Below are 22334 nucleotides of genomic sequence, written 5' to 3'. Positions count from 1 at the left end.
TTGTTTTTTGTGTCATTCATTTAATATTAAATTATTTATAAATATTATATATAGTAATATCGGGAAAAAATGAAACAATTCACACTTAGTAGTTTTGTCTAAAATACTACAATAACATGTTGCAACGTCATATCAAATTTGTTCAGAAATTTGTTGGAAAGTGAATAATAACTATCGAGATATCATCTCTGGTAAGAATTCAGAAGAATGTACAGTACGTATATGTATGTTTTTCGAACTCTGATTTTTTTTTATCCATGGAAGTTGTGTACAGGAATTATTTACTAAAAATACAATAACTCTGGTTTAAAAAAATTTTAAAACCCGTACCCATCTTTGATGATAGGTCGGGATTATCAGTTTGCCGCCCTCTTTTTTTACCAGCAGCAAAAAATCTGCAGAGATTTGTCTTTTTGACTCTTTCTCATTTGTTTGTGTTGGGATGATACTACAATGATCACGGTTAAAATGTTTGGATAGTTAACCTGGAGGATTAATTGAAAGTACTTGGATTAAATAGCATTTTGAATATTTTACGTGTAATGTAAGTGGATTTTGTATACCTTCATTATTTGGCTAGGCCCGGTGAATTTCAATTGTGTTGACGTTCGGCGGAGGAGGAGAGCAGACAGGTGGCTGGTGGTGGTAGTATGTCAATTCAGGACGTAGCGGCTCGCGTGTGAGCAGTTTTATATCTATTACTGTTGTTGTTGACTATTTAAGTGGAAGAGGTTCTTTGTACAGTATATGATTACATCCTATATTCGTGCCTATATTATTACTTAAACTATTTTGTTTATCTTGGTGTACCCGTATCATAACAAAACCTTAAACTCTTAAGTTTTAGTTTGTTTTTGCTTTTTTTAGGTAAATACAGAATTTTAAAAATAAAATTTAATGACTATTAACAAAAAAGATCGACGTTTCTTTTGGAACCATCATGGAACTATTCTCAAGAACAAATTAGTAAAATTAACAAATACTATAAACAATTAATTACAAAGACTAAAAAGCCTCAAAAGATAACCTCCTCCTCTCGTTAGTTGTTAAATAATTTTTTTTTATTGAACTCATTTTGTTTGTTAAGTGACGCAGTGACTGAGTGACGGTTTCAACTCTTTTATCCATAACATTTCATTAATTAAACAATCACATTTTTGTTTGTTTGTATGATTTTTAACATTTCTTATTTCTAATTTATAATAAACTTTTATGTTACCTTTTGCAATCTGCTGCAAAGGCAAAAAATAGAATAAAAATTGTAAAATAAAATTTATAATTTTAAAGTTCGTATATTATTACTTTTGAAATTGAAACCTGTGAACGTGTCATCATTCTACAAAAAGAAAATACAATTTTGTTTAACTTTTGGAATATAAAAGTTTAAAAAAGTAATTATTTTATTAATAATTGAATGGGCAGACAAAGGCAATAAAGCGTAAAATGAATGATGATGTCACTGAACAGCGTTAGTTGCATGTTAAAAAGCCAGACTGCTTTACTTTCGATGGCCTTGATTAATTTCTGCATTCTGTGCAGGCAGAATATTATTAAAGCTATTATACAAAGTAGGCAGCTTCATATTAAGAATCATTAAGGCAAAATGGCCTATGAATTTTAATAAGTACAAATTATCATAACTAAAAGATCTAACTTACTGTGCTATGTAATCTGGGCCAGGTCTAGGAAGTTTAAACAGAGGTGTGCCCAAGGAGATTTGCTGATGCTACTTTTAAACTAGTAGTGAAAAAGCAAAGTATATCTTGTTGTGTGGTTAACAATATCAGTTTTAATATCTGCAGCCTTTAACGTCTGGTGCAGGAAATATATAAAATCTAGAATTAGATTTAAAAATTTTGTTAGAAAATGAAATACAGGTATTGGTAATGCATAATATGTTAAGCTCTGTCTTCACTATCAAAGTTTAATGTGATGTGCCCATATGGACATGATGATGTCATATCACTACCATATTTAGGCACATCACACTTTTTGTCACAAGTTTGATAGTGTAGACAGAGCTTTAGATTTGAAATGTTACAATATTTTGAATGTTTTTAGGTTTAAAGTTCTGTTATAGTTTTTGTGTTTAAAAAATTAAAATTAAATTAAATTATCATTTGTCAATGTCAACATTCCAGATTAATTTATTAATTAATTAACTATTTTATGATATAAATTATAATATATTTTTCAAAATGAAATTGCTCTTATTATGTTTTTCAGAATCCGGAATAAATCAATAAAAATGAATGAACACAAGAAAGTATCTTTCTCAGATACACAAATACTATCCGACAAAAATGGAAAGTTAAAAAAATATAAAACCGACGAAAATTTAGGTGGTCACATGGCGTCAGCTGCGGACACGTGTTGCACAAGGTTCTCGGACTCCTGCATCATCGCGTTCAGTCCGTGGATTACGCGACTCAATCCACTACCGGAAGAACCTTCACGAATAGATCGCTGTAAATACGCCCTTATGTGTCCGCCACACGGAACCTTGGCTAAGACATTAACTTATGTGCTTGTTGTTGGTGTCATTTGGGCCGCTGTCTGGTCAATAGCAGGACAGGATGCACTTCCAGGTGGCAACTTATTCTCACTCTATATTCTTCTTGTTTGTTGTAAAATTGGTGGAATTCTCATTTCATTTATCAAAATGCCTCCACTTTTAGGTAAGTCCTGACGCAATCATGCTTACTTAAGTGTAGTTCCCACTAGGATGCAACACAACGACGTATCAACGCAAAGTACTGTATTGCGTAATCACAAGTGGGAACCGACGACGCAACAATGCTGCAAACATAGCAGGTTTGATTTAACGCAGGCGGGGGCAAACACAATTATGGGAAGGGCATTTTCTTACTTCTTATTTTTGCGTTGCTAGTGGGAACCAAGCATTAACATCACAACGAACTCAGCCCAATCCAGACAACAACAATTGAATTTTAAATATTCTGATTGAAATAAGATGTCTAAACTGAGCACTATTTTGTATTATGTTAGGAGTTTTTAATAAATAATATTTAAAAAGCCTACAAACATTGTAATAATAAGGTTAATATACAACATTTTAATCAACTTTTTTTTGCCTGTATGATGTTTTATAACCTACTTATTGAATTTATTGACAGCTGCTGTTTTCTTCTGCTTCTGCCTCTCCATTATGTTAGTATTTATTATGTATGTACAGTATGTCCTAGATAATACAGTAGTTATTATTATTATTTATTCAGGCAAAAGATACATTTTACAAAATATCAACAAATTAAACAAACATGACGCAACGAGAAAATATAAAATCATAGTCACTAGCTGTCAGGAAAGCACAAAAGCAGCCTAAGCCACTGTCACCAATTAGGTGTGTACCTCCAAAGAAGTTCGCCCAATGTGGGTTTACAGGGCATATGGGGCAGTGTTAAAATAGACGTTGGACTTGTTGCATTGCTTGTTTGTGTCCTAACAGCCAATACACTTTACTTAAGTTTGCTTCTCTCCACCCAAGTGTAAATGGATAGCTGTTAGTAGAGTGAAACACTATTACACTGATTACTACTGTAGCTGTATAATTAATAGTAATAATAATATCCTGGATTTATATAGCGGCTAATGTTGTGAAACCTCTAAGCGCTGAACATTACTACCCCAGTCATTATTATCCCAGTGGCTCAAACATGTATGGAAACTTACTCCCATAATGCAGCTAGTAATCAGCGCAAAGTCATGTCTTGATCTAATTGTGCAAGCTATCCATACTGTATGCGTTTGATCCAATGGCTGGGGTAATAATGAGAAGCGCTTAAAAGCTTTGAGCATTTAAAGCACTATACAAGATTGACAAACTGATAATAGCCAATCAATTTTTTAGATTTATTAAAATCCTTTTTTTTTTATATAAAAATGAAAATTTCTCTGTGATTGCAGGCATGCTGATTGTGGGTTTATTGTTAGCAAATGTACCATATATAGATGTTGCAAACGATATCACACCCGCGTGGTCTGAAGTATTGCGTAACATAGCCTTAGCAGTTATTCTTGTTCGAGCTGGTCTTGGAGTAGACGCGAAAGCTTTACAACGTCTGAAATATGCTTGTCTGAGACTAGCGTTTTTGCCAACGTTGTTCGAGGCTTGTTCTATTGCCGTAGCAGCAGTTTTGCTTTTGGGTTTTCCATGGTTGTGGGCGTTCATGTTAGGGTAAGTAAAGTATTTAAAGCACTTTTTATTTTATACAGTAGAAGTAGGAATGAAGAAATTGCAAGTTAATAGTTACTAACTAATAGTCTTGCTAAGCTTTTCTCTTTGTTTTGAATTCTCGTTCAATTACATTTTTTTGTGTTTTATTTTTCATTTCATTGTTCACCTTACCATTACCACTAAGTTGCATAGTTTAGAAGTTTGTCAAGTTTGTTCGCTTTTTAAAAATACAATAATAAATTTTATGCATTTTTAAAAATCAATAATACGCATTTCTTTAAAAGTTTTGTTTGTAAATAAATTTATTTTAAATCAATGCGTTTATTTATCACAGATTTGTGCTTGCTGCCGTTTCACCAGCTGTAGTCGTACCGTCTTTACTAGTCCTTCAAGAGCGAGGGTTCGGACTGGTCAAGGGTATTCCTACCTTAATCATTGCGTCAGCTAGCATAGACAATGTGTTTGCTATCAGCGTTTTTGGTGTTCTTTTAGCAACAGTATTTTCGTCATCAAACATGGTGTTTACGATTCTCAGAGGCCCGTTAGAAGTTGTTCTCGGAAGTTGTGTCGGTTTAGTTGTTGGCATGATACTTTGGTTTTTGCCTAATAAGAATCAGGTAATTCAGTAACTAAATACTAATATAATACAGGGTGTGTATAGTTATGTGTGAAAGGGGACTGTTTATTTAAAAGTTAAATAGGATGATTGAAATCATATAGCAGTAAAGCTCTGTCTACACTATCAAACTAGTTTGGAAAAAAAGTGTGATGTGCCCAAATATGGTAGTGATATCCCCAAATATGGTAGTGATATCCCCAAATATGGTAGTGATATGACATCATTTCCGTATATGGGCACATCACATTTTTTTGTCACATAAAGTTTGATAGTGTAGACAGAGCTTTAGATGAGATAATGCAAATAGACCTAAAGCAGAGAAAGTAAAAAGTGGGCAGCATTATAACTGTTCTAGATTTAAAGCTCTTTTTGTATAAAAGTGATTCAGTCTCTGTTCAATAACAAATCACTCATTAATTAAAACACCTGATCCATTTTAATTACTAACACTTCATGACATTTAAATCACTAAATATTATTATTTAGTAGATAAACTGCTCCCAATTGTAACACTTAATGTACTTGCTTACATTATTAATACTTATGAGAACATTATTAAAATATATATATTTGTCCTTGGTACTTAATGCTGTTGGATAGCCTACTGTAGCATTCATATACGATTACCTATTCAGTCGCATAATGGTATTAATAATTTCATGTTAAGACTAAATCTGTGTATTAAATCGATATTGAGGCGTCTCTTTAGCTAACACTCGCTGAGGGTATTACAACCTCTGAAGTACAGATTCAAACATACCCCAACAATACTGATTCTATTGTATGTTTTCATTATTTTCAGAGAAAAAAATAAAAATTTAAAATACAACTATTTAAAAAAAGGAATAACACAAAATGTTTAGACTTTCTGTACAGCCTACTGTAAAGTACATGAAGTCCTTTCTGAAAGAAATAGTACTGTATAATTATAACATTTTGTTATTGTGAATTAAAAAAAAACACCCCTACCCTATTTTTTGCTACTAAAAAATGTAACTAGGAAAATAACACAACTAGCAAGCAAGCACATTTTGCTATAAAATAAATCTGTATAATAAATAAAAATAAAATGTATCTGTATGATTATATTTTAGATAACATACAGATACATTTAAAAAAAAAAAAAAAATTACAACCAACATATTTTAAACTTTTTTTGGAATTGTCATACATTTATAGGAATTATGAAAGTTTGAGCTCTACAATACAGTAAAAGAAATATTGATTCTTCCTATCCTTTTCTTTTTTCTATTCTATTTGAACAAAAAAAATGTCAAGAGTCGTGTCATACGAAGTACCGATTTTATATGATATGGTAGTGAATTCTAGATTTGTGTTGATCTAAAGAATGTACATTAATACACTCTACAACTGAAGAAATTACATTAAATAGTTAACATTAACATTCCGTGTCATGCAAGGTTAAGGGCAGGCCACTCACCTTCTCAATCATGTTGTCAACAACAACAACATGTTCATGTTATTTTAAACATCTGTGCATTACAGTTAAGAGCTTAACAAATCATCAGCCTATATTCACCACAATTGAAATGTCATAAAGGTCAAAAAGTCATATTTTATTATTTCTTAAATTTAGCATTGGCGATTTTATCCAGTTAGAATGCTTTATGAAATATAGGTCGGGAACTGAAATGAACAAAAAACATTGTTTTTTCGTGTCAACCTTATTTCTATTTCTTTGAACTATTATTCAAATTAATTGCTTACTTAATAGATGTCAAGTTACACTAACCAATACTCTTACACAGCAATATTAATATTTGTTGCTATTCTATGGTATTATCGACTTAATCTATAATTCAAATTATTTTAAGAAGTTAATGTGATTTGAAAACATGAATAACCCACAAAATACATAGTAAAGTAACAAAATGCCAAACACTATTTCTAAAGTAATAAAATTTATAATAATAATAATATCCTGGATTTATAAAGCGCCTAATGTGAAACATATAAGCAATTTTGATTTGTTGGAACAGGTCTGATTTGGCATGGGACTGAGTTAACATGGGATTGTGTTGATATGGGACCGAGTTGATACAGGGCTAAATTAAAATGAGACCAAGTTAACATGGGACCAAGTTGATAAAGGGCTGAATTAACATGGGACAAAGTTTATATGGGACTGAGTTAACATGGGACCGAGTTAACATGGGACCGAGTTAACATGGGATCGCGTTAACATGGGATCGAGTTAACATGGGATCGAGTTGAAATGGGACCGCGTTGAAATGGGACCAAGTTGATACAGGGTAGAATTAACATGGGACCAAGTTAACATGGGACCGAGTTGATAAAGGACCAAGTTGATAAAGGGCTAAATTAACATGGGACAGAGTTTATATGGGACCGAGTTACTTTAACATTGGACTTAATTAATATATGAGCTCTAGTTAACCTGCCTCTCATCTTGTGTATTAATAGTCTTTTTTTCAGACATATTAATATTCCTTTGGGTGTGTAAATTTTAGCGCTATACAGTATTAGTGTGTACCACACAGTACTGTAAAGAATTCTAGCTGCTGTTTGCTGTAGATAACTGGGGCATGTTAGCAAAAGCTTCTTGACAAACACAGTGAGCTTATCTGTGCCACATTATTTATTTAGTCTTATAATATTGCTTTATTTTGTTATAGTCAGCTGTTGTAGGATTAAGGAGTGTTTTGATCATGTCATCCAGCGTACTTGCTCTTCTTGGTCTTAAATCGGCGGGATTTTCCGGCGCTGGGGCTCTCGCTTGCCTAATACTTCCTTTTGTAGCTGGCCTCGGTTGGAAGAAAGAAAAGGTAAAGTTTGTAGTCGCTAAATGAATAATGTAACTGTGGTTAAACTTAGATTCTAATTCACAAAGTATCATTTATTTTTATGTTTTCTTTTAAAAAAAAATATGAAATATTAAAAATGTTTTTAAAACAGGTGGAAGACTTTTTGACTTCTAATGGTCAAATTGAGAAGAAAATAAATGTCTTCATTTTATTGAATATACTTAATATAGCAAATAAATAAAAAAAATGTTCACTAAATTTGGCAAGAAACAATGTTTTCATAAAATTTCTTGCAAGTATTTGAAATATAGATGTAAAGTTTGCGTATGCTATGTATATATAGTCCTGAAAATTTTGATCAATATACTTGGATCGTCCTCGCACGTAAGAATGACGATCAAAGTATATTGATCGCAAACGTCGAGAAACTCAACAGTTCTTTCAGAACAATATATATGTTGTGTACCACAAACTTTATATCTACATATTGATTTCGCATTGCAAACCTTAAAACAATTATAAGTATTTGAAACATAGAGTGTATTGATTCTCATCCATTTAAACAATTGTTCATTAGTAAAATCCACCAGGACTTGAATCAAACAAAAGGATTATACCTCATTAGACAAACATTTACTTCTTCAACGTTCCAATCTTTATGGCTCCCTTGAAAGAAGAACTTAAAATCAGAAAGCCATGCAGTCTGTCCGTCATAGACACAGAGTTTTGTGTGCACCAGGGATTCCGAAATAAAAGATTGAATGAATAAAGAATGTTATATTAAAATAGATTTAATAATTTTGTGATATCTATTAAAACAATTTGGCCATACCAAAAGGATTTATAAAATAACTTTCCATAAATTTAAATTAAAAGAAATCTACTGGATGTTTAATACTTTGTCTTAATTATCAAATTATTATTTATCAAACTTTTTAAGTGAAAATTTTCACTGGTCATGTGACTATGTATTGGAGTGACATTTAATAATATACATATTATTTTGTCCTGTGAATGTTGTATATTTGAATGACATTTAAGAAATAAAAAGTGTCTTTTTTTTTATGTGAATGTTGAATTGGATTTTTATTATACAAATCTATCTTTTAAGCTACCTAGATTTTGCTAGCCATTTAGCAAAGCTACCAAACGTATGGATAATAAAATGTTAGCAGAAACGTCAATAACAAACACAGCATACTTGATAATTTAATGTCTTTGTCACACAAAGTCAAGATCACCTAAAACGCAAAGAACATATTTTTATCAATGCGCATTGTTATGTATGGTTTAATTATCAATCAGATTAATGAGATCTTATCGTATTAATTTTATTTTCGCAAAACAAATTTGTTCCAAATAAAAATATTTTGTTTTGTTTTTGGTTTCATAATTTCAATATTATTTTAGCATGATGAATACAATTTGTTTTCTTTTTAATTTTTTTATGTATAGATATCTCTGTAATTAAATAAATTAAGGTCATTTAAAATAAGCGATATTTTTTTGTTAAATATCGGTAATTTGAAAATATGTAATTAACTAATAATACTATAATAAAATAATACATTGTTTGAAACTTATATAGTTACCTTTGGTGTGACTCTCCAACTCCAGTGTACTTAACAAAAAATAAATTTCATGAAAAAAATGAGTATTTTTTTTCTTTTATTACTAAAATATATTTATTTCATAATGACATATCTTAACATATTCATTAACATGTTCATTTCTTATTCATATTTTGTATTCTTTCTTTAATACATTCATTTTATAGGTCATAATTTTAGCAAATTCATTTCTTAACGTAATCATGAGTATGGTATACAAAAAGTTGAGACTATATTTCATAATATTTTTACTGTTTTTTTCTAAGATTCCTGTTGGAAATGTAGTGTCTGTATTTTGGTTGTTCTTCGAACCTCTTTTATTTGGTTTGATTGGGGCGGAGGTTGCCGTTAGTGAACTTCAACCTTCTACTGTAGGTAGGTATAGTATACTGTTATTGATTATAATATTCATTCAGCATATTTATCACAACACCTCATAATTTACGGAAACACTATGTTTATTGAATAGTAATTATATATCTGCATTTTGATATATATACTACTAGAAAGATATTAAAGTTATTTGGTTGAAGATGTTAAGCAAAAAATAGGCATAGTCCAAACATGGGAGATAAGCTCAAACTTAATGTGACAAATAATGTAACCATATATGGACATGATGATGTCATATCAATACCATAGTTTGTCAAAAAAAATGTGATGTGCCTAAATATGGTAGTGATATGCCCAAATATGGTAGTGATATGATATCATCATGTCCATATTGGGGCACATCACATTTTTTTGTCACATAAAGTTTGATAGTGTAGACAAGGTTTTAAAGGAAGGTGGGAGGATGACTTGGAATTTCAGGAAGCTCTTGCGATCATTAGTAGACTTAAGAAGTCTGTGGTTCAAACATGCTTAACAGACCATGGTGGTATAACATTTGATACCGCCATGAACAGACCTATCCACCTATTACACACAGTCAGCTGATCTTGTGTTAGCCTTACCTCTCGGGAGTTATCTTGAAGCTGTTTCACATACTTTACATTTGCTCTGTGACACATTCAACTATTTATGAAAGGTAATCAATCAATCATCTTTTAAAGTTCACCGTTTGGTTAATATACTTCAACAATAAGATACATAATTTCTTTCTATCTACCAATTCAGTGACCTTTTTATGATATATAAGGTGGTATGCCCTAGCTTAAGTGCATGTTGGTATGTACTGAATAAATACATTGGTTTGTACTTAAGTATTTTTCAAAATGCTACTGTAGGTTATCATCTACTCATCAGCATAGCAACTTATCATTGAGTTGTACATTACTGTAAGTTCCTGGCCAGGCCAACCCCTATATTTATGGGCGGCCATTAGGGCCATTATAGTAAAAATTTAACGAATGACTAGTTTCGTAATTTTTATCTTCCTTTGTAGTTTTTTTAGTTTGTTCGTTGATTTTTTAAAACGTTATTTGTTTTTTGAAATTGTTTTTTGTTTAAATTTTTTACTATTATGGCCCTAATGGCCGCCCATAAATATTCGGCTTATTCTTAACTTAGTACTTTGCTCCCATGGAAATAACATCCAAGTTCTATGTAATCATTACTGCATTTATCTGGTATGCATAGGTCAGTAGTTCAACTGCTGCTCTTGCTAAATATATATATGCTATATATTGTCAATCCTCTAAAGTATTATTTATTTCAGTTGGAAGTTTTATGTGATACCTTTTGCGTAATATCTGTATATCATTCTACAAACATTCTATCTATGTATAGCACGTTGACAGCTTGTTTATATACATTATGTATAATAAGAATAAACTGTTATTATTACAGTTTTGTTTACAATGCATATCAGTGTCATTATAGGTTTTTAATATTCTATTATAAATGCTGAAATGATTTGTAAATTGAGAAATGAGGAAATCTGTTTTCTCTTATGTATTTGCATTGTGTTGTCTGTCGATATTTACTATTGATGGTTAGCTAATAAAATTGAATTGAAAGGGTCTTTTTTCAACAGAGGTTTCAACTCGTCTGTTTGTTGTTGGTGACTCTATCTTCACATTAAACCAATGAGGCATTGATATAGTGTACGTTTAAAGCTATGTCTAAATTATCAAACTAGTTTGACAAAAAAGTGTGATGTGCCCAGATATGGTAGTGATTTGCTTAAATATGGTAGTGATATGACATCATCATGTCCTTATATGGGCACATCACAATTTCCCGTCACATCAAGTTTGATAGTGTAGACAGATATTTAGTTTAATATTCCAAGTCATTATACTCTGAGCTAAACGATATCTTTATTGATGGTTTAGACATTTTGAGCTTTAGACTTCTCCTGTTAATGATAATTCTACTAGAAAAGATGAAATAATAACTGTAAAATCAATAGCCATTCAATAGAATTCTTCTTGTAAATTAACCTTTTTTTTTTATATTAAATTTAAAAATATTGATAATATTGATTGTTTTTCTTCAGCTTTTTTTTACAGTTTAATTCAACAAAACAACTGAATATAATGTAGATTTGAATAACCTCCTAGATAGATTGATGACTGCTCTAAAACATTTAAGTGACTCTAGACCATGAATTCTGACCAGTTTTTTAAAGGACGTTTAAGCATGTTTACATTTCTAAGAAACATTCCTATGGGGATCACACACCTGTCATTGCGTCCAAAACACCGGCTTAACCAGCTCTTAGTTTGCAAATACCATCATAAATTTCTTTGTAAAAATATTTATTTAAAACCAAGGATTACCTACAATTACAATTTCACCCTGTTTCAAACCCATAATCACACTTGAAGTCATATCTTTCTATAGTTGATTCATTGATATGTTAAATTTTTTAATTCCATCACTCATCAAGTTTATTAAAAAGATTGTGAATGTTTGCTATACTTCAGTGCACTGTGTCAAAGGCAAAAAGGACAAACATATTTTTCAATCAACATCCAAAATCTGTTTACCTTTATAAATATTAGAATCTTAAGCTCTGTCTACACTATCAAACTAGTTTGACATAAAAAGTGTGATGTGCCAAAATATGGTAGTAATATGTTTAAATATGATAGTGAAATGACATCATCATGTCCATATATGAGCACATCACACCTTTTTTTGTCAAATAAAGTTTGATAGTGTAGACATAGCTAACACAGGCTCACACACGGGCCGGTCCACGACAGGAATAAATTAAATGGTACAAAAAACGTGGTCTATGGAGCCCACTGAAGAGAGAGAGAGAGATTAGACTCTTAGATCTTTCAGAAAAGTTTGCATGTGTTTACAATATTCAGGGAAATATTTCAGGAAAGATAGTCTTTGCACACCCTATAATTTTATAGAATTCAAAATATCTGCTTCAAAATATTTGATATTGTTTGTCCTTTTCACAGCTAAATACTCTTTAACAATATAAAAGAATACTTGCACACTTTCATAAGTAAATTCAAAGATTTGATTGTAGGATTAGAATTATTGTGGCATACCATTGCCAATTGACAAGTGCATGATTCAATGAATGCAACAATATTATCAAAATAGTGACTATTCACAACAACAATAAGCTGATGGTACTCAACTGTGTGAATATTGTGTAATTAGTATCCAATCTTCTTTGGAATAATAAACATGGTATTTGGATCAACACTGTAACAAACACATTGCAATATTAAGCACTGTCTACACTATCAAACTAGTTTGACAAAAAATGTGTGATGTGCCCAAATATGGTAGTGATATGCCTATTGGTAGTGATATGACATCATCATGTCCATATATGGGCACATAACATTTTTTTGTCACATAAAGTTTGATAGTGTAGACAGAGGTTTATAAATCATCCGCAAAATCTTCATTTCTTTAAGAAGTTTAAACAAATTATTAAAATAATCACCAAATAATGTCTATAGACACTTTATACTCATATGTTGTTAACCAGCTCAAACAATTAGCCACCCTAAAAAGGGGCCATCTAATACAACCAATCGGATATGCCAGTTTGAAGTTACGCGCACTATGTACGCGTACACCAACATGTATCGTATGTGTATTCTATAAACGAAACTTGATAATTTAAGACATTTACTGATAATAACTCATTATATAATCAGATCTTAACATTTGATGGAAAATTTTAATAAGAAATTGTTTTGCTGGAATGTAATGTAGTTCTCTGTAAACATGTGTCTGTCTCTATCTTCATCATTATTATATTACTAAAATTACAAATGAATTCATAGCTTTTGAAAATTGAAATTGCAAATTATATTAGAACTAACGATGTGTGTGTAGATGCCATCCTGAAAATAAGATAAATGTAGTATTATTTGTAATGCAAGGTGTGCCTTTGGTCAGTTATCGCTTTTTATCTCTTTTTAGATCTTCTATATTATAATACATATTTTGTATGCTTAATGTGTCTAGCCAAACTAAAGCTCTGTCTACACTATCAAACTTTATGTGACCCAAAAAATGTGATGTGCCCATAAGGACATGATGATGTCATACCACTACCATATTTGGGCATATCACTACCATGTATGAGCACATCACACTTTTTTTGTCAAGCTAGTTTGATAGTGTAGACAGAGCTTTAGTAAGATGGTTCTAACTCATTTGTATTTTTCTCCAGTTTCAGATTATTACCATAATATATTGTGCATTATTAACCATTATAAATTATAACTTGTCTATGGATATTAACAGCAATGAATATTATTTTGTTCTTTGATAGGATTAGGGATTGCGATCATTCTTATTGGATCTGTTGTGAGGATGGCTGCCACCTATCTGTCAGCTTCATGTGGCAATTTGAGCAGAAAGGAAAAAATGTTTACTGCCCTCGCTTGGTTACCAAAAGCTACAGTACAGGTACAATATTTTAGTATTTTGTTTCAGTTTTATTTGTTTTTTTTTTTTACAAAAAAGATGTTAAATGTTATCAAGGAAACAAAAAGTTCTTGGATGACCATATTGAAGACATCGTTCACCTTAAAAATATAAATTTAATTTTGACACAATATGGCAAAGTTAACTTGGAGTGCCTTTACTACAGTCAAATCAAATAGGACTGCTGTATAAAATGATTTGCATATGCGATACAGGCCCACATTCCAAGCCTTGAATTGAGTTTATCAAATACTAGGCTTAAATTTTAATTGTAATTTATTGTCTTTTCAAGACATTAATTACACAGTAATAAAATAGGTGACAATTTAAACTTTCTTACAAATTGGACCTAAATCTGACTTGAATAGAGTCTTTATCTATAGGCCTTGTCTTTTTAAAATTGTAGGTGTGCTAAAAATTGCACTCCTCAATACATTCAGGTGTGCTGTTTGTATTTTGGTGTGTAGAAGTCTACCAAATTTAAGTGTGTTGTAAATCACACTCCTCAAGTGCAGTTTAGGAGTGTGTTAGGTTAGTGATCGCACTCGCTCGCCTTAAAAGATAAGGCCTGTATCTATTGTAATAACATTTTGTTCTGCAGAAATTGACTTATCTTAATAATACGACAGTTTGTAACATAAGCATCCTTTTTCTCTCAAACCCTTGGTGAATTCTACTTCCTATTCTACATACCTGCATTTCCTTAGGAATAGATCAATAGGTCTAGGTCACAGTGTTCCTGTTTACAACACAGTATAGTACAGTATTAGTTTTAACACCTTTTCAATATCATTTTTATTGTTTTCTAAAAATGTGTCATTCAATAAATAAAAATATTATTTTTTTCTAAAGCAACTCTACTCCCAAAAACTTAGTAGTTAGACTTGTTTGTGTAGAGCGTCTTATGTATGTTTTACTGTGAACACACACAATGAACATAGAATCCATAATAATAATAATATGTCATTCTTATATAGCGCTTCATGCACAAAGCCTCTAAACGCTCCACATTATTACCCTGGTCATTTTATGGATCATATGGAAAAATACTCCCATGACGCAGGCTCAGCACAGGACAATCGGTAGTCCAACATCCACATGCCTTACTCAATTATATCTATCCTTATTTGGCAATATGTGTAAATTAGGAAAAAGAATAATACATTGATGTTCACAATTCCAAACTTATAAACCATTACAAACGAGAAAGTTAATATGATAATAATAATATTCTGTCTCCTTTGTTTTTATTATAGGCTGCTATTGGATCAACAGCTCTCATAGAAACAACCAATAGAAACCGCCCTGAGCAGGAACAAGAAATGGCAAAACAGGTAATTTGTACGAGGAGAGTGTCAGAGCCGACTCGTTCTTCTGGATCCATCTAGGATCCTTTGGGAAGGAACATCCAGAGGGGCATATAAGCATTTGCTTTAAGCCCAACAACAAAGTAAAGTTATTGAGAATAAAATTAACCAAAGATAACTTCATATGATAAAACAACATATTTTCAAGAATCTGATATATATGGACATAATGTCATATCACTACCATATGTGGGTATATCACTACCATATTTGGGCACATCACACTTTTTTTGTCAAACTAGTTTGATAGTGTAGACAGAGCTTTAGTCATTCTTAATGTTACAATAAAGAAGAAAAATATGAAATAATAATCAGTTACAAACTAAACTAAAGACATACCTGATTATTGGTTTTATTACAAAATCTTCTTCTGGTCTGTAGTTCAGATACAAATAATTCTGCATTTTATGTCTTATTTGTAATCTTATAATCTTTTGTATATTTTGATCAGATTCTTACATTAGCTGTTTTGGTTATCTTAATCACTGCTCCAATTGGTGCTATCATGATCTCATTAACCGGCCCAAAATGTCTGGACCACTCATCTCAAGACGATGAGGATTTTGAAGATGAAGAAGATGAAACTAGAAACTCTGATATTTATCAAGATGGCGATGATCCATTTTACAACCGCAGCGTGTTCTCGAGGGGTGAAAATGGCGGCGGGTTCTTTGTTGTCAGGGACGATGATTTGGATGAGATACCGCATAAACCTAAACTGATTTCGATTGAGGAATATGATTCGGAAGAGGACTCAACGGTTCCAGAACGGCAGTATATGGAGACAGACATATGAAAGGTTTTATGTTTATGTTGGTTTTTGTTTAATACTAGTTTATGAATCTATATACTGTATTAAGCCTTGTCTACACTATCAAACTTTATATAACCCATATAAGGACAGGATGATGTCATATCACTACCATATTTGGGCACATCACACTTTTTTTGTCAAACTAGTTTGATAGTGTAGACAGAGCTTTATTATACAGTCCACTCTCCTAATACCAAACTCTTTGAAACTGGACACTCTCCCAAGACTTGATGACCAAAAGATCCCAAATTCTTTTATAACACTCATTTATTCATACACATTTATTCAGTTATAACAATAATAAATGGGGCTCACACTAAGGCAAATGCTTGTCTCATGAGGGCCCCGACAATACATATATGTATAATACATGAAAAGAAAAAAAAGAGATAAAATATTGAGCATAACAAACGTTATGTTGTTTAAATGGCTAATAGGTAGCATTAAAAATAATTCACAATATCAAACTTTCTGCAAAACCAGGCTAGGTCCACAGACAGTCTTAAAAAAATCAGCATTTGGACCCTTTGAAATATAAGCTGAATATAAGCAACATTTCCATCTTACAGCTTTTTCTGAAAGATGATCTCCTGTATTTAAGACTCATAGTCTACATTTAAATATTAAAACTAATAATATTGTCTTATTGCAGGTAACACAGTACTGATGATGACGTCAGAGGAAGATCATTCTCATCAGGTAAACTTATGTTGTATGTTTGTTTTGTTGGTTTCATTAATCAACAATATGCCAAACATTTGTGACGAAACAATGTGGCACAACACAAGACGACATGCTTGAGTGCACGGTAAACAAGATAAATCCGTCCATGGTTGTGGATTTTGTTGGATTGATGAAGAAAAAAAAAGAGGGAAAGACTTTATATTACACTTTCAAATAATATTGTTAATTTATTCGTTCAAACATTTAATCAATAATAATTTCATACTGAATTTACTCACAAGTGTTTTTTAAGCACGCATATAACTTATATTCAGCTTACATGTACTATAATTGGAAGTACAATTTGTTTGATCTTAAATAACCATCAAACTATGGTGACACGTCTACAGAATCCCGTCAAGTACATTATTACAGATCTGTACTTCATTAAGGGCCTGTTCAGACCTACAGATTTATGCTTTCATATCGTACGCGGCAGAGGTCTGAACCAAGAAAGATGAGTGGAAACCACCTCTTGCGACACTGATCTTTCATTCGTTACGACGGCTTAAGGTACAATATTAGTGTACGCTGCTTACGATACGAAAGTCATGCATCAATGATTTTGACCTCCAACCAATCAAATTTACTCCTGCATACCAGATGTTCGCCCAAATCGGTGATACTTCAGTTTCTAACAAAAGCGTTAATTAAGTGTGTCTGAACACTTTGTTGTTACGATGCTAATTATAATATGACATTGCTTGCGATACAAAAGCATAACTCCATAGATCTGAACATACCCTAAGTTGGGGGACAAATTTCATGGAATGTATATTGAATAGCAAGAAGGCAAATTGTTGTTGTTCTCCCATCCCGGCTGATCATAACCGGCAATTTTCAATAACGGTCAGTCTCTAATCCTGTTTGTCCAATAATGGTCAGTGTGTACATTTACTGTTTTTTCTACGGAGTGGAGCTAATGGTCTGTGTCCTCCAAAATATTCTGAAGTCATTCATGATAGAAAACTGAAAAAAAAAAATGTTGTATCTGGTTCAAGCAACAATTCAATCCATGTCTCGGTTGTTTTTCTTAGACAAGGTACTAGAGTTGCTCTGTGTTTACACTTAAATGAATGTAGCCCTCTAGAGTTAATCTGCTTGTTTTTTACACTTTCCTGTACATTCATACCGGTAATAAGACTTAAATTCTTTTTTTTAAACTGTCAATTGAAGTAAACAACATGTTTTTAACAAATTCAAAAGTTCAAATTAATGTTTTTAAATTAATTTTCAGTTAAAATTTGAATTAAACACCTACCTAAAATTGTGTAGACATTTAAAAACAACTTCATTAATATCGAAAAAGCATGGGTGTATCCAGTTGGTAGCACTAGTTGGTGCAGCTAAATGAAATTCCCTCTTTTAAGCAATCCTGCCACTGAAAATCATTTTCAATACTAAATATTCTTAAATTATTTATTTGAAAAGGGTGTGGTCCAACTTGTGTTTTCATTAGTATTTATTCATAAAACAAAAAGATTAAAACATGGCAGCAAAATATTAAAAAATTGGTTAAAATTACTTTTTAAAAATCAAAACAAAATTACTGCTATAGGTCATAAAAAACAAATTGAACATCAGAATACATATATGAAGAAACATGTAATTAATATAAGGACGTTAGGTCAAATCGTATGTTCTATCCAATAGTACTAACATGTTTGAACTAAGGGTGCTAAATGTGCCCATCAGCCTAAACATTATTATGTCATATAACCAATGTGACTAATGTTATATGATCATCCAATGTTGCTCTATATTCACATCATAACATGCCCTCAGCCTTCCTAAACATTATAATGTCATATAACCAATGTGACTCAAGTTATATGATCATCCAATGGTGTAGTATGTTCACATCATAACATGCCCCTCAGCCTAAAACTGTTGATAATGTCAGATCATAATATAATGTTCTCCGATCATGTATACACAGTAATTGTATTCCAAATTACCTATTGCTGCGGCATCCCTAAATCTGCCTCTCAGCTTGTAATCAAATCCAAGATGTAGTATTATCTGTGACTTTAAATCAGCCAATGTGTATATTGATATAGCAAGGTTATTTGTAGACCTTACTTACCATGTAGAAATATAACTTATTTCTCTATGACCTCCCGTACGACCTTCTTCATAAACTCTCTTTAATATTTACTGCTTTCTTGAAATGTTCAACTTTGTAAACATCTTGTCTTTCATCTGCACGGTAATCTTCGCTAGCAATAAAAACAAATCAAAGGATTTTCATAGAGTATCAACTTTCTTTTCTAAAATAACATTTTTGTAAATTTTTAGAAATTGTCATCATTTTGTAAAGCATTTTCAGCAAGTCTCCAGATGTATCTAGGATACAAAAATTACACTAAAATAGTAATTTGACTATAAATATAATAAATATTAAATTAGTTTCATAACAATACATAAAAAATGTAATTATATTCTTTGGTTCATTTAATTCATTGATTCGTCGTCGTCAAAGCAAACTCTGATCAGAGCGTGGCGTTTCTAACAGTATTCTGAAACCATCTTCTGTCTTCTGTCATCCTACTTGCTAGCTCCATAGAGCCAACACATCTGTTATAGTCTTTTCCCATTTGCATTTGCATTGCATTCATTGATTGCAGTAAAAAAAATATTATGTTGTATCTAATTTATATATTGCCTACTATCAATATTTGTTGTTGGTTAGAGTGACAGAAATTGAGAAATAATAAAAACGTAAAGATTTAAATAATATGTAGGCCCTACTGTACGGGCCGCAAAATGAGTAATGTCCCGTATGTAAACAGAGGTGCCTCAAATTACAGGTGTTGTTTCTTCTCTTTTGACAAAGTTATAGAATTTTACAACAATTCAAAATAGAACATTGCAATTGTTTACTTGTATCCCATTCTAAAATCATCAAACAGTTGATGTTTGTGTTTCTCTACACCTTTCTCAATTTCCCACTGCTTTTTTGGTTGTATATTCTTTACCATTTTCATTTTATTTTCAAATTAAAATATATTTTTTTGATATTTTATTATAAATGCGCCGCATAAATTAAAAGTAATACAAACACAATGTTTCAGTTTTGTTAAGACATCATTTAAAATTATTATTAAATTTTGCTTATAAAAAATGATTACCATTAGAATTCTATTTCACATTTTAAAAACTAACAATGTCACCAAAATAATTGTTTTATTGTTCTTTCTATAAAAAGGATTAATTATAACCTTTTTAAAGAACATTTTAATTTCCATGCCATTTATTTTGCAGACATATAAACTACAGAACAATTAGTTTAATGTTGTTAATAGACTATTGTCTATAATTGTCTATAATCACATCATTTATTGTTCCCAATTGGATCATTTGCTTTTATTTGATTTGGTTCGTGAGTCAAGCATTCTCAGCTTACTGCCAAATGTTCGCCCACTAATGTTCCCTAATGTTCACATTATTATTATCAGCGGAACCAACATACTGAGTCATAGAATGCAATTTAAAATGTTTCCCAATATAAATTGAGTCAGGTGAAGTTGTTATTTACGTCCCAAATAAAACTAGACAAATCCTGTATTTTTTATTTCTGTAGACCTCTGCTAAGGGGACACCGTCTAGGCCCAACAAAGTGTTTCCTGAACTTTGACATTAGTGTTTAAACATATTGTCCCTTGTTTGTTTTCACAGGAGGAAAGCATCCCCTTATGTTATATCTTGGGGTGGGTCAAACCTAAAGTCTTCCTGACTTATCTCACTTTTCCCCCAACTACTTTTTTTCATTGTATTTATATGCAAGTTTTCATTTCATTATTTATTCGGTCTATTTCCGTATATACATAAAAAAAATGAAATTGGGGAGATCAGGGTCAACCTAAATAAATTTAATTATAGGGTGTCTCAAAATGTGATATGATAGACATTCATTTGAATTTGAATTAAACCATTTTATTACAATACAATTGTATTATTTTCTCATTTTAAAAATAGCAATGACATCATAATAATCACATTTAATTCAAATATGAATGTAAACACAGATTTTTTTCTTTCCAAATTACTTTTACTAATAATTCAAAAGAATAACAGGCACCTAATCTTGGTGCTAATTCCCATGTCATTTATTTTGTAGACAGATGTACTAAAAAAACAATTAAAATACTGTCTAATTGACAACTGTTTATGTCTGTTTACATAGAGACATTTGAATGAAACCATTTAAACTCAACTGTTATTGAACAAATGCTTTTTAAGAAAATAAAAATTGAACTGAACAAGATGAAAAATATAGTATGCTCATTCAAAACATTTTAGAATAGTTAAAATTACCAAAGGCAGTGGTGAATAAAACTTAATCAATTTTATCATTGTTCACACTACCGTGATCATGATGAAATCCATCATGATCAACAAACCACAAGGCACTGTAGAAGGAAACCTTCAAGTTGAAGGTCCCTAATGATCAGCTGGATTAACCACCATCATTATATATATGGTAGTAATTACATATTACATATATGGTACTAATTACATATTACATATATGGTAGTAATTACATATTACATATATGGTAGTAATTACATATTACATATATGGTACTAATTACATATTACATATATGGTAGTAATTACATATTACATATATGGTACTAATTACATATTACATATATGGTAGTAATTACATATTACATATATGGTAGTAATTACATATTACATATATGGTACTAATTACATATTACATATATGGTAGTAATTACATATTACATATATGGTAGTAATTACATATTACATATATGGTACTAATTACATATTACATATATGGTACTAATTACATATTACATATATGGTAGTAATTACATATTACATATACGGTACTAATTACATATTACATATATGGTACTAATTACATATTACATATATGGTAGTAATTACATATTACATATATGGTACTAATTACATATTACATATATGGTACTAATTACATATTACATATATGGTAGTAATTACATATTACATATACGGTACTAATTACATATTACATATATGGTACTAATTACATATTACATATATGGTAGTAATTACATATTACATATATGGTAGTAATTACATATTACATATATGGTACTAATTACATATTACATATATGGTAGTAATTACATATTACATATACGGTACTAATTACATATTACATATATGGTAGTAATTACATATTACATATATGGTAGTAATTACATATTACTGTACATATATGGTAGTAATTACATATTACATATATGGTAGTAATTACATATTACATATATGGTAGTAATTACATATTACGTATTTGGTAGTAATTACATATTACTGTACATAAACGGTAGTAATTACATA

The 22334-nt window shown here is 30.9% G+C and overlaps 1 protein-coding gene across 2 annotated transcripts; it reads left to right on the top strand.

The window, feature by feature from the left end:
- Nucleotides 1–418: 418 nt before the first annotated feature.
- On the top strand, nt 419–17383 carry LOC144844247 (sodium/hydrogen exchanger 9B2-like). 2 transcript variants are annotated; one of them, XM_078701057.1, is made up of 10 exons: nt 419–544; nt 2227–2678; nt 3928–4198; nt 4533–4815; nt 7475–7624; nt 9480–9588; nt 13919–14055; nt 15330–15407; nt 15892–16239; nt 16907–17383. In XM_078701057.1, the coding sequence occupies exons 2-9, from the start codon at nt 2249–2251 to the stop codon at nt 16234–16236; spliced, it is 1803 nt and encodes a 600-aa protein (XP_078557183.1). In that variant the 5' UTR covers nt 419–544; nt 2227–2248; the 3' UTR covers nt 16237–16239; nt 16907–17383. The 2 variants fall into 2 exon arrangements, with proteins under 2 accessions (XP_078557183.1, XP_078557184.1); XM_078701058.1 differs by having other exon boundaries at nt 513–539.
- The last annotated feature ends 4951 nt before the right edge of the window (nt 17384–22334 follow it).

This window comes from Antedon bifida, chromosome 6 (assembly GCF_963402885.1).
Source record: "Antedon bifida chromosome 6, ecAntBifi1.1, whole genome shotgun sequence".
NCBI lineage: Eukaryota > Metazoa > Echinodermata > Crinoidea > Comatulida > Antedonidae > Antedon > Antedon bifida.
The sequence above is the reverse complement of the archived record's forward strand: the minus strand, read 5'-3'. Positions and strand labels throughout refer to the sequence as shown.